At 44.1% G+C, this 14241-nt stretch overlaps 1 protein-coding gene across 1 annotated transcript; it reads right to left on the reverse strand.

Annotated features, from left to right (window-relative positions):
* Positions 1-8433: 8433 nt before the first annotated feature.
* LOC146561804 (uncharacterized) lies at positions 8434-9868 on the reverse strand. Its single transcript, XM_085295864.1, has 2 exons — positions 9405-9868; positions 8434-8948 (listed from the first exon to the last, which is right to left on the reverse strand). Exons 1-2 carry the CDS (start codon positions 9823-9825, stop codon positions 8434-8436), a joined length of 936 nt encoding a protein of 311 aa, XP_085151990.1. The 5' UTR covers positions 9826-9868.
* Positions 9869-14241: the final 4373 nt, after the last annotated feature.

Below are 14241 nucleotides of genomic sequence, written 5' to 3' on the forward strand. Positions count from 1 at the left end.
GCAGCTGTTTGAGCTAAGATTTCCAAGTTATTCACATAATGAAAACCAATACTTTGTTTCGGTCGAGTTCCCCATTCAAATGCATGTAACAGTGAGAAACGCACTGTCTTGGCGAAAGAAAGCGTTTTTGTACAACTTCATATAAATAGCTGTAACTTTTGATAGAAGACTCGGATACACATGTTTATGGCTTTATCTTATAGAACTCAAGGTCTCCGTGCTGGGCAAACAGGTTTTGCAGCTGTTTGAGCTAAGATTTCCAAGTTATTCACATAATGAAAACTTATACTTTGTTTCGGTCGAGTTCCCCATTCAAATGCATGTAACAGTGAGAAACGCACTGTCTTGGCGAAAGAAAGCGTTTTTGTACAACTTCATAGAAATAGCTGTAACTTTTGATAGAAGACTCGGATACACATGTTTATGGCTTTATCTTATAGAACTCAAGGTCTCCGTGCTGGGCAAACAGGTTTTGCAGCTGTTTGAGCTAAGATTTCCAAGTTATTCACATAATGAAACCTTATACTTTGTTTTGGTCGAGTTCCCCATTCAAATGCATGTAACAGTGAGAAACGCACTGTCTTGGCGAAAGAAAGCGTTTTTGTACAACTTCATAGAAATAGCTGTAACTTTTGATAGAAGACTCGGATACACATGTTTATGGCTTTATCTTATAGAACTCAAGGTCTCCGTGCTGGGCAAACAGGTTTTGCAGCTGTTTGAGCTAAGATTTCCAAGTTATTCACATAATGAAAACCTATACTTTGTTTCGGTCGAGTTCCCCATTCAAATGCATGTAACAGTGAGAAACGCACTGTCTTGGCGAAAGAAAGCGTTTTTGTACAACTTCATAGAAATAGCTGTAACTTTTGATAGAAGACTCAGACAAACATGTTTATGGCCTTATATTATAGAACTCAAGGTCTCCGTGCTGGGCAAATAGGTTTTGCAGCTGTTTGAGCTAAGATTTCCAAGTTATTCACATAATGAAAACCTATACTTTGTTTCGGTCGAGTTTCCCATTCAAATGCATGTAACAGTGAGAAACGCACTGTCTTGGCGAAAGAAAGCGTTTTTGTACAACTTCATATGAATAGCTGTAACTTTTGATAGAAGACTCGGATACACATGTTTATGGCTTTATCTTATAGAACTCAAGGTTCCCGTGCTGGGCAAACAGGTTTTGCAGCTGTTTGAGCTAAGATTTCCAAGTTATTCACATAATGAAAACCTATACTTTGTTTCGGTCGAGTTCCCCATTCAAATGCATCTAACAGTGAGAAACGCACTGTCTTGGCGAAAGAAAGCGTTTTTGTACAACTTCATATAAATAGCTGTAACTTTTGATAGAAGACTCGGATACACATGTTTATGGCTTTATCTTATAGAACTCAAGGTCTCCGTGCTGGGCAAACAGGTTTTGCAGCTGTTTGAGCTAAGATTTCCAAGTTATTCACATAATGAAACCTTATACTTTGTTTTGGTCGAGTTCCCCATTCAAATGCATGTAACAGTGAGAAACGCACTGTCTTGGCGAAAGAAAGCGTTTTTGTACAACTTCATAGAAATAGCTGTAACTTTTGATAGAAGACTCGGATACACATGTTTATGGCTTTATCTTATAGAACTCAAGGTCTCCGTGCTGGGCAAACAGGTTTTGCAGCTGTTTGAGCTAAGATTTCCAAGTTATTCACATAATGAAAACCTATACTTTGTTTCGGTCGAGTTCCCCATTCAAATGCATGTAACAGTGAGAAACGCACTGTCTTGGCGAAAGAAAGCGTTTTTGTACAACTTCATAGAAATAGCTGTAACTTTTGATAGAAGACTCAGACAAACATGTTTATGGCCTTATATTATAGAACTCAAGGTCTCCGTGCTGGGCAAATAGGTTTTGCAGCTGTTTGAGCTAAGATTTCCAAGTTATTCACATAATGAAAACCTATACTTTGTTTCGGTCGAGTTTCCCATTCAAATGCATGTAACAGTGAGAAACGCACTGTCTTGGCGAAAGAAAGCGTTTTTGTACAACTTCATATGAATAGCTGTAACTTTTGATAGAAGACTCGGATACACATGTTTATGGCTTTATCTTATAGAACTCAAGGTTCCCGTGCTGGGCAAACAGGTTTTGCAGCTGTTTGAGCTAAGATTTCCAAGTTATTCACATAATGAAAACCTATACTTTGTTTCGGTCGAGTTCCCCATTCAAATGCATCTAACAGTGAGAAACGCACTGTCTTGGCGAAAGAAAGCGTTTTTGTACAACTTCATATGAATAGCTGTAACTTTTGATAGAAGACTCGGATACACATGTTTATGGCTTTATCTTATAGAACTCAAGGTTCCCGTGCTGGGAAAACAGGTTTTGCAGCTGTTTGAGCTAAGATTTCCAAGTTATTCACATAATGAAAACCAATACTTTGTTTCGGTCGAGTTCCCCATTCAAATGCATGTAACAGTGAGAAACGCACTGTCTTGGCGAAAGAAAGCATTTTTGTACAACTTCATATAAATAGCTGTAACTTTTGATAGAAGACTCGGATACACATGTTTATGGCTTTATCTTATAGAACTCAAGGTCTCCGTGCTGGGCAAATAGGTTTTGCAGCTGTTTGAGCTAAGATTTCCAAGTTATTCACATAATGAAAACCAATACTTTGTTTCGGTCGAGTTCCCCATTCAAATGCATGTAACAGTGAGAAACGCACTGTCTTGGCGAAAGAAAGCGTTTTTGTACAACTTCATATGAATAGCTGTAACTTTTGATAGAAGACTCGGATACACATGTTTATGGCTTTATCTTATAGAACTCAAGGTTCCCGTGCTGGGCAAACAGGTTTTGCAGCTGTTTGAGCTAAGATTTCCAAGTTATTCACATAATGAAAACCTATACTTTGTTTCGGTCGAGTTCCCCATTCAAATGCATCTAACAGTGAGAAACGCACTGTCTTGGCGAAAGAAAGCGTTTTTGTACAACTTCATATAAATAGCTGTAACTTTTGATAGAAGACTCGGATACACATGTTTATGGCTTTATCTTATAGAACTCAAGGTTCCCGTGCTGGGAAAACAGGTTTTGCAGCTGTTTGAGCTAAGATTTCCAAGTTATTCACATAATGAAAACCAATACTTTGTTTCGGTCGAGTTCCCCATTCAAATGCATGTAACAGTGAGAAACGCACTGTCTTGGCGAAAGAAAACGTTTTTGTACAACTTCATATAAATAGCTGTAACTTTTGATAGAAGACTCGGATACACATGTTTATGGCTTTATCTTATAGAACTCAAGGTCTCCGTGCTGGGCAAATAGGTTTTGCAGCTGTTTGAGCTAAGATTTCCAAGTTATTCACATAATGAAAACCAATACTTTGTTTCGGTCGAGTTCCCCATTCAAATGCATGTAACAGTGAGAAACGCACTGTCTTGGCGAAAGAAAGCGTTTTTGTACAACTTCATATAAATAGCTGTAACTTTTGATAGAAGACTCGGATACACATGTTTATGGCTTTATCTTATAGAACTCAAAGTCTCCGTGCTGGGCAAACAGGTTTTGCAGCTGTTTGAGCTAAGATTTCCAAGTTATTCACATAATGAAAACCAATACTTTGTTTCGGTCGAGTTCCCCATTCAAATGCATGTAACAGTGAGAAACGCACTGTCTTGGCGAAAGAAAGCGTTTTTGTACAACTTCATATAAATAGCTGTAACTTTTGATAGAAGACTCAGACAAACATGTTTATGGCCTTATATTATAGAACTCAAGGTCTCCGTGCTGGGCAAATAGGTTTTGCAGCTGTTTGAGCTAAGATTTCCAAGTTATTCACATAATGTTTCGGTGGAGTTCCCCATTCAAATGCATGTAACAGTGAGAAACGCACTGTCTTGGCGAAAGAAAGCGTTTTTGTACAACTTCATATAAATAGCTGTAACTTTTGATAGAAGACTCAGACAAACATGTTTATGGCCTTATATTATAGAACTCAAGGTCTCCGTGCTGGGCAAATAGGTTTTGCAGCTGTTTGAGCTAAGATTTCCAAGTTATTCACATAATGAAAACCTATACTTTGTTTCGGTCGAGTTCCCCATTCAAATGCATGTAACAGTGAGAAACGCACTGTCTTGGCGAAAGAAAGCGTTTTTGTACAACTTCATATAAATAGCTGTATCTTTTGATAGAAGACTCGGATACACATGTTTATGGCTTTATCTTATAGAACTCAAGGTCTCCGTGCTGGGCAAACAGGTTTTGCAGCTGTTTGAGCTAAGATTTCCAAGTTATTCACATAATGAAAACTTATACTTTGTTTCGGTCGAGTTCCCCATTCAAATGCATGTAACAGTGAGAAACGCACTGTCTTGGCGAAAGAAAGCGTTTTTGTACAACTTCATAGAAATAGCTGTAACTTTTGATAGAAGACTCGGATACACATGTTTATGGCTTTATCTTATAGAACTCAAGGTCTCCGTGCTGGGCAAACAGGTTTTGCAGCTGTTTGAGCTAAGATTTCCAAGTTATTCACATAATGAAAACTTATACTTTGTTTCGGTGGAGTTCCCCATTCAAATGCATGTAACAGTGAGAAACGCACTGTCTTGGCGAAAGAAAGCGTTTTTGTACAACTTCATATAAATAGCTGTAACTTTTGATAGAAGACTCAGACAAACATGTTTATGGCTTTATCTTATAGAACTCAAGGTCTCCGTGCTGGGCAAACAGGTTTTGCAGCTGTTTGAGCTACGATTTCCAAGTTATTCACATAATGAAAACCTATACTTTGTTTCGGTCGAGTTCCCCATTCAAATGCATGTAACAGTGAGAAACGCACTGTCTTGGCGAAAGAAAGCGTTTTTGTACAACTTCATATAAATAGCTGTAACTTTTGATAGAAGACTCAGACAAACATGTTTATGGCTTTATCTTATAGAACTCAAGGTCTCCGTGCTGGGAAAACAGGTTTTGCAGCTGTTTGAGTGTAACCGGTGTGATTCTGCGTTGTGTCTGATAAAAAAGGTAAAAGAAAGAAAGACCTCCAAGTAAATAATTTACCCACTCCAGCTCCTCTCCCACAGGGGAATTGTAGAAAAAGGGGTGGCATTTATTTTTACATTAAACATAAAATATGCATTTACACGTAACATATTTGACACAAGATAAAACAAAAACAACATGAAATCTGACATACCTGATAAAAAAGGTAAAAGAAAGAAAGACCTCCAAGTAAATAATTTGCCCACTCCAGCTCCTACGACTGTTATGGTTCAAAAATATTGGAGCTGGACACCAGAGGAAAAACCCACAATAACAACACTGGTCCGGTCGGGTTGAGTCAAACGATGATTTAATGATCACACACGTGGGAGATGGACACTGTATGCAGACAGTCTCAGATCTCATCTCAAAAAACACATCACCATAGTTTTATGAAATCAGGGTATTAGAACGCCCCCTCATGCGTAGTGACAGGTGTAATACAATCAATGTTGACAATTTTATTTAACAAAAAGAATAACATTGTCTCCTTCCCGAGGGCAGATGCTAACTGCCCCCGTCTCCTGGAACCGTCTGTACCCTGCTAAGACACAACATGGCAGCTACAAGGACTCTTTCATTTATTAAGACCATCAGTGTGTATTGCTCTAAATCAAGTATATAATATTAAATGAATATTGCTGGATCAGCTACTTCTACTTAAAACATATTAAAACATGACTAAGCACAAAATCACCAAGAATAACATCTTATAAGTGCTGTGTAAGCGCGTGCGGCCTTCCAAGCTCAAAGCCTTTGCCCTCCATAGATCAGCCAGACTCGCGCTGGCTGTAGCTTTTAACCTTTAATTACCTTGAGCACAACTCTAGAATGAGCAACAAACTGCAATGTGTATGGAATGATCATGGTTACATCTGCAATGGAAAATCATGTTATTATTCTGGTACCTGTAAAAAAGATCAAACTAAAGTTATCACCATCACTGTAATGCAAAGAATAATGTAAGATCAAAAACTTCAATTCATGCTTAATGCAAAGCTGGTTATATACTTCTAATGAACTAATAATGGCATATTAAAATATTAAATGATAATGAGAAAAACATCCCCTCCTTATTCTACAATTCCCTCTGTTGACCTCTGGAGAATCCAGAGGTCACAAACAGTTGTGTCCCTCCTTGGCCTACACATTCAGTTCCACATGCATCATTGGCATCATGGACATTGGAGTAATGACTCCAGGGTCCACTGCCCTCACAGACATACTTTTGAACATTCTTCTGGCACAAGGGATGAGACAACAACAAATAACCATAATACCCACCACAACAGACAAAGAAAACATGACCGAAGCGATGACCCCCTTCCACCGTCCGAACACTGAGGTCAGCCAGCCTTCTAACGGATTACCAACACCGGAGTGATCATGCATAATTTCAGAAAGGCTCTTTAGGCCCTCCAGAGCCTTGGTTACCGACCCATCTGGAGCAGTATTGTTTGGAATAAAGGTGCAACACTGGTCGGCAAACATAGCACACACGCCCCCCTTTTCCGCTAACAACATGTCAAGGGCCATTCTATTCTGCACTCCCATTAACGAGGTCGGACCCACCTGCTCCGCTAACCCCTCCAATCCGTCTCTGGTCAGGTTAGAGAGCCTCAGTACATTGTAATGAACATAATTAATCCTATCTACATTCTTGTTTGGAGTCACTGGAAAGAAAGCAGAAATTATTGGAATATTTTCAAACCCGGCTGCTATTTGGTCAACAAGTTTAAATTCATTTGGAACCCCCCAGGGCACTCCAATGGAGTCGATCCAGGTGGGGGAATTCATTCTAGGGTCATAAACATTTGTGTCTTGTATTCCTCTCTTTCTCAAAATGTGTCTTTTGCGCCTGGCTGCCAAAGTGCGCGTATTGTGTGAGGGAATTGACTTTACCTTATTTCCGATAAGCATAAGTGGCGCTCCTAGTCTCACCATCGCGCACGTCCCCACGCTCCCAAGAGGAACACGTACCAGTAGAGTCCTGTGCCCGCAATAGTAATACAGCCCGCTCCTAGCCCAAGTCCCAATTAGGGTGGCTGCATCACTCACATTGTTGGTGGTCCTCCCAATCTGGGTGACCGAACACCAACTGGGGTCAATTTCCCCCAACCGATATTTAACTTTATCTGTGGTAAACTTAAAGCACGTATAATTATCTTTCCGGGGCATAAACGGCCCTACTTGCGTGAGCTTGCCAATAGGGGGAAATAGACTGGACAACACAGTGCAGTTCCCCGTATTCACAGCTCCTCTAGTTATTTGCAACATACAATTATAGCCCCACTGATCCTCTGGATGCAGAGGTGCAGGCTCTATAAATAAACGCGGCCTTGCCGAAGCGCAGGCTACACAATTAGCCACTTTTTGTTCTCTAGCATTTTGGGCTATCCAGTCCAGCCAGATGTTACTGTCACTGAACCCGGTAGCGCGTTCAATCAAATCCTGAGGTTTCAGGGTGGTGTAGTCCACCGACACTACTCGCCTCTCCCTTGGTTCGTGCTCCTCTGGTATAGCTTCCGATGACCCGCTCCCCTCCTGCCCTGTAAAAGATGCAACAGAGCTGGTGGGGCTGGCAAACACACGAGTTGTCATGTCTTCTCTACCTGACGGTACGCGATTAGTTTTTTCTAGGAAATTAACCTTAATTAACCCTTTTGGATCAACCCCCGCTATTTCCACCCCCAAAATTAAATACATAGATTGTTTGCGATGCCAATTCCCCAATGATAAAGTTAACGCGTTTCCAGAGGGGCTAAAATCCCTCTGTAGTTTAAGCCCGTTTTCTGATCCTGATTCTAATGGTTCCCAATTTTGCCCAGTGTAACCCCTTACCTGGTCCCAATTACGGCACCAGCTGTCATACGGACGATTTCCCCTCTCGCAGTGCGTACTCACTGAATAATCCCAACAGACCCACACATTGTATCCCCTCCAAGCACTGCCGACGTCCCTGCAATTAACAACATCACACAGATCAAACGTAAAGGAAGTTGTGGAGCCAATAACATAATCTAATTCTAAACCACCATATGTGCTGAGACACTCATCCTTTTTACCAGAGACCTCGCGCTTCACTCTTGCCCGCAACCTTAAATCACTATGGACCACGCGTGATGTACTTGGTGTATCAAACAACGCCGGACTGGCATGGCCTCCGTGCTCAGACTGGTTTCCCGGGTCGGTCTGCAACAAACAAATCAAAAAACAAATAGCCATGATTAGCAACATAGTTAACATCAAACTCATAATAATTTTGAACATTGTGATGGCTTTTGAAACTCTTCTTTCATCACCAGTGTCTAATTGTTGTGATGGCATGGTGGTATGTGAATGTTATGGTGTAGTAAAAAGTTCAAAGCCCTTTGTCAGAGCCTCTCTCCTGTTTTAGGTATTCAGTGTGGTACCGCTCCTTTTCGTTGGCGCGGCGATCTCCTCCTTGGCTGCTCTTCTTTCTTCGACCTTCCGGGTAGACCACCGGTCGGTCCGTTGCACAGGTGTGAGGGATTATTCTGCCGCTCAATTTCACCTGCGTCGGGTTGAGATTGATCCTTCCCCACCAAGCCCTCGTGCGCAGCCGCGCACTGCGTCCAGTGATACCAGGTGTCGCCTTTCCCCTTCAGTTGGACCGCTGTCGCCGTCCGAGCCGATACCTCATATGGACCAGTCCAGCGGGGCTCCTTCCACTTTCGTTTGATGACTCTCAGCCACACTGTTTTCGCGTCCGGGACCTCTCCTTCTCCTGTGGGCCCTTTACAAGCCGCCTGTTTCGTGAAACTGGACACTAGCGCCTTTAGCTCGTTCCAGTAGTCTGCGTGGGACCGGTTCCCCTTTTTGTCCCGTTCAACCGAGCCCACCGTCCAAGGTGCCGGAAACTGTCTCCCGGTTTGCAGCTCGTATGGTGTAAAACCTGTGGATTGATTAACAGAACATCTTATGGTCATCAACGCAACCGGCAGGGCTGCGACCCAATTTAGCCCTGTTTGCGCGCAGATTTTTGCCAATTTGTTTTTCAAATTTAGGTTCATTCTTTCTACTTTCCCCTGAGACTGAGGATGATAGACCGTTCCAAATTTATGCTGGACGCCCAACATTTTTTCTACTTTTTCCAAATCTTGATTTTTAAAATGGGTTCCATTATCTGATCTAATTCTTTTCGGGAACCCATGACGGGGAATGTAATGATTGATTAAACACTTAATGACCGTCTTAGCATCCTCCTTTTTTGTAGCCCAGGCCTCTGGCCAGCCGGTCAAAGCGTCAACACACACTAACAAATATCTTACACCGCCCGGCCCGGAATCAATCATATCAGTGAAATCAATAACAATCTCCTCTCCCGGCCTCTCAGGGGGCCGAAACTTACCCACTTCCGGTTTTACTGCTGGCTTAGGATTGTGTGCCCCACAGATTAAGCACATCCTGGCCTTCTCCCTTATCATTCCTCGCAGCTCAGGATGCCACCAATGACACAAATTTCTTTCCATCTGGGCTCTCCCCACGTGGGCAAGTCCGTGGGCTTCATCCACCTTCTGTTCTGCCATTTTGGCTGTCAGCACGGGGCGCCCGTCTGGCCCCCTCCACAAATGTCCATCCTGCCAGGCTCCTTTGTTTTTCCACACCCCCTTTTCCTCTGGGGATGCCTCCTCCTGGGCCCGTTTAACTTCCTCAATCAGGTCAACAGGTATCTCTTCTTCTGATGTTACCTGTATCATTTGTCTCTGTCCTTTGTAGCCTGCGGCCTCCTTTGCGGCTTCGTCTGCTCTCTGGTTTCCTTTTTCCACCATGCTGGTTCCTTGGGAGTGAGCTTTGCATTTTATAATGCTCACCTCCTCTGGGTCAGCCAAGGCCTTTTCCAGTTCCTCCATTTCATGTTTGTGGGAAATAGGTGCATTGGTTGCTGTTCTGAATCCTGCTCTTTTCCACTGAGGCAGCTCCACATGCGCTGCTCCAAACGCATATGCCGAATCGGTGTAGATGTTCACTCTCCTGTTCTTGGCTAGTCTCAAAGCTCGAGCTAAGGCTATCACTTCAGCTCTCTGGGCCGACTGCTTTCCCTCAATCCTTCCTGACTCTCTGACCTGATAATCTCCTTCTACTCTGCAGACCACCGCATACCCTGCTTTCAGTCCTCCTTCGTCTCGGTGGCAACATCCATCGGTGAACCAGTCCTCAGCTCCCGGTATGGGTTCGGCCTTCAGGTCCTCTCTAATCTTTTCCTCGATCTGTGCTCTTTTGGCGCAGTCATGTGGTTCCCCTACACCCATTAAATCTGCCATGTTAATTCCTTCATGTGTGAATGTCAAATTTGGGGCCTCTAAGACTTTGCTCAGTCTCTGTTGTGCCCGTGGTGACATACAAAATGCTTGTGAATTCACGTATGCCACTATGCTATGTGTAGTGAGTATTTTTAGTGGGTGTTCTCTCACTACATGTGCTGTTTTTTGGATAATTCTAGCGACCCCTGCTGCATGTTGTGTGCATGTAGGATGCTTTGCTTCTGTTGGATGTAGTTTTACACTAACATACATGAGCACTTCTCTACCCCCCCCTTTTTTCTGAAACCCTTGACAAATCCTGTTTTACCCTAATAAATGCGGCTTCAGCTTCAGGGGTCCAAGGCAACTCAGCCTTAAAGTTTCGAACACCAACTTGCTTCATTAGGCCCCTTAAAGGGGCAGTTTTGCCTGCATAATCCGGAATGAACTGCCTGCTGTAACCTGTTAAACCAAGAAAAGAAAGCATTTCTCTCACAGTTCGCGGTTTTGGGTGTGTCAAAATTTGGTCTCTGTGTGTGTTCATCAAACCCACTGATTTGTGTGCGATTACCCGGCCCAAAAAGGTCACTTCAGGGCGAACTAACTGCAGCTTGTCTTTACTTACTTTAAAGCCACATTCCGCCAACCTATTCAACACAACGAACGATGCCGCTGTACAATCCGCTGCTGACGGGGCTGCAATGAGAAGATCATCAACATATTGTATTAATGTACAATCATTAGGCAATTTACATGACGACAGGGCTTCTTTAAGCACCTGATTGAAAATGCCTGGAGAAAGTGCAAAGCCTTGTGGCAAACGTGTGTATCTGAGTTGTTGGCCTCTGTATGTGAATGAAAAAATGTCTCTGAGTAACTCATGCAGAGGAAGACAAAAGAATGCATTTGCCAGGTCTATGCACGTGAACCACTTTTGGTCACATGTGATAGCTGATAAAGCTGTGTACGGATTTGGTACCGGTGCAGTAGTAGAGAGCAATATTTCATTAATGGCTCTCAAATCATGTGCCATACGGTATTTTCCTGTTCCATGTTTCTCCACTGGTAGAATTGGTGTGTTCCACAGTGAGTGAGAGGGCTCTAACACCCCGGCCCTTAGCAGGCCTTCTATTGTTTCTGTAATTCCTGCCTCTGCTTCAGGTTTGTGTTTATACTGTGGTCTATTGATTGGTGTGTGTGACTTGAGCTGGAACAAGACAGGAGGACACTTAGCTAGGCCAACATCCGTGGGCCCTTTTGACCATAGACTGTCAGGCAGATTCGACAGTCCAGCAACTGCGTGAGGATGATCTACACACTCCTCACCATGTGTTTTTGAAATTTCTTTATGTTCCAAAATCACTGTACCCTCACAGGCACAAGTTATGCGATAGGTTTTACAATTTGGAGCATAAGATAAGTTAGGAATTTGGGTTCTTTGCCACCCTGTGTCGTCCAGTGCTCGCCTGACCATTGGACCTAGATCACCTGCACCATGACCTTGGTGGACCGCCAATGTAATGTGAGGGGTTGAATTTTCTTCCACATTGTACCAAGGCAGTTGTTCATCAGTTAATTTCACAGCCGCGGCTACACCTTCTGGTCCGATGTAGATGTCATGTGTTTGCACATTCCACGTCTGACCCTCAAGATCAGATTGAAATAATTCACGATAGGTGTCGTCATTCTCTTTATCATAAAACAGGGTAACGTGGTAAGGGTCGCGCGGAGGGGAGTAAACTGCCAAGCTCATTATCCAGGGTCTCCACAGCTGAAATTGCCTCAGAACATCCTCTTTCACTAGTCTCCCCCAGTAGATATTGACTTTTGCTCTTTCACAGTCTTGAAGCAGATATTGAGTCTTTGAACTTGTTCCCAGGCACGGAAAATGCTGGCCCCCTGGCAGAGTCACAGACAATCCATCTGCTGAACATGTGATTGTGGCGCCCAACTTCACGAGCAGGTCCCTGCCCATAAGATTTACTGGCGCTTGCGATGACACCACATAGTTGTGTTTCAAAGTCTGCTTGCCCAGCTTTGTCAAAGCTGGGTCAGTCACTGGCAGAGTTGTCGGGATCCCGGAAAAACCCACCACGTTCACTGTGTGGCAGGACAACGTTGCACTGTCTGGTGCTGCTCTCAAGGTTGAATATGTTGCTCCAGTGTCTACTAAGAAGGGCAATTCTGTCCCTTCTACAGTCATTAACAGCATGGGATCTGCCATCACCATACTGTTTGGTCCCTCCGGGTCCCTTCAGTACTGGTCCTCCCTCCAGTCAGCCACTGGATACTGCGCGGCTGGTGCTGCACTCGGGTTTGGGGCCTGATATGCTCCCCTAGAGCCATCTCTTGCTCTCGGAGCTCCACGTGCCTGGGATTGGTAGCCTCTTCTTTGATTGTTCTGACGACGTTCTGGGCAATATTTGCTCCAATGACCCTCTGCTCCACACCTCCAACAGACATTCCAAGGCACACCGCTGAGATTCCCCGTGTTACGAGCTCTTTGTACTCCCCCCGCTGAGCCACCACGCCCTCTGTACGATCCACCGGTTCCCCAATTCCCTGTGGGTTGGTTCTGCCTTGGTGCATTGGCGGGCCATCCGTCATTAGTGCAGGGACCCGGGCCACTATCTGGCCATTCAGGCCCAGGACCAGGCTGGGTCGCAACTATCATAATTTTTTCTGTTTTTTCTTTTTCCTCTTTTTTCTTTTCGCTGGCTTTGTTTCTGGCCTCCACCAACTGTAGTTTGAGTAGAGACGCTTGTGCCTCCTCCAACTCTTTTTTCTGCTTGTTCGCCCTGTCCTGCTCCAGCTGCAAACGATGTGAGACGTGTCTTTCCCACTGCACCGAATCTGCTACGGCAAAATCTGGGTTTTTCTGTAGATCTTCTGTGACCTGGTTTGGCAGCCCTGCCAGCACCGCTGAGCGAAACCACGCCCGATGCTCACCTTCTCTACCCGGATGGGTACCTGTTTCTAACAACCACTGATCTCTGGCTTTTTCTAAAAACTCTCTAGGTGTGTTTTGGGGGTCCCAAATTATTTTAGGTATGGCTCCTGTATTAGGGGTTGGGTACTTTTCACGGACTGCGTCAGACAAGGCACATTGCACTTCATGATAAGGCAAATCATTTGCATGGCGAGTTGTGCGAGCTATAGCCTCTACATCTGCTAGCCCACCACCGAGCATACACCGCGCAGAAATGGCGCGAAAATCGCCAATCGCAAGCTCCTCTCCTTTTGTTAGTCTGCCTAATTCACGCAACCACCTTGCTCCGCCCCCAGTTATAGGTGGAAGCTGTTTAACCAATGCCTCCAAATCTCTTACTTTGTATGCGCGGTACACTGGTTCATTTTTTGCACCAGCCACTAAAGGCAAATTATAATGAGTGCCCGCAGCTTTTTCTGCTTTGGTCACAGTTTTACACTGTCCCAATTTCCCCTTGCCTTTTGAACTCTTAAAAATAGGCCTCCTCTGTCCCTGCTCTTTTTTCACCTGTCTTGACCTAAGATTCCTGGCTATACTTGGTTCTGACGCGACTCCTCCTCTGTCGTTATCTTCATCATCTTCTTCCTCCTCTGTGGTAGATGAGTCATTGTCGCTCTCCTCTTCTGCCATGCTTTTGGTCATTTTGTCCTTTACGGTCCTCAGTGTATTTAATACTTCCAATAGCCCTTGCGGGGCTTCAAGCATTCGTCCGAATACTTCTCCTACCCATGTGTCTGACTTGGCCATTGCTTTGGAGTGTTTTGACCTGGTTTGGGCCTGCTCTTCTCTTGCTGGTGTTGGCAGCCCGATGAAAGCCGGTTGTGCCATCCTTTCCACCGGTGAAATCATTTCCTCGTTTGTTGGGGTCCAATCCACTTCTCCAGTCTGGTCTGGCAGGCTCTCTCTTGATGCTTCGGCTTTTGGCCTGTCTTCTCTCTCATGTGAACAAGAAGGCA

This window comes from Mchenga conophoros, linkage group LG13, assembly GCF_057382185.1.
Source record: "Mchenga conophoros isolate Kocher_MC1m ecotype Shallow Benthic linkage group LG13, M_conophoros_male_GT1.1, whole genome shotgun sequence".
Classification (NCBI taxonomy): domain Eukaryota; kingdom Metazoa; phylum Chordata; class Actinopteri; order Cichliformes; family Cichlidae; genus Mchenga; species Mchenga conophoros.

Excerpts from the sequence above, each read along its gene's own strand:
- LOC146561804 (XM_085295864.1), bottom strand. The coding sequence starts at position 9,825 with ATGGTGGAAAAAGGAAACCAGAGAGCAGACGAAGCCGCAAAGGAGGCC. Across the intron at positions 8,949-9,404 it reads AGCAGTAAAACCGGAAGTGG|GTTTTACACCATACGAGCTG; the intron begins GTAAGTTTCGGC and ends ATCAATCCACAG.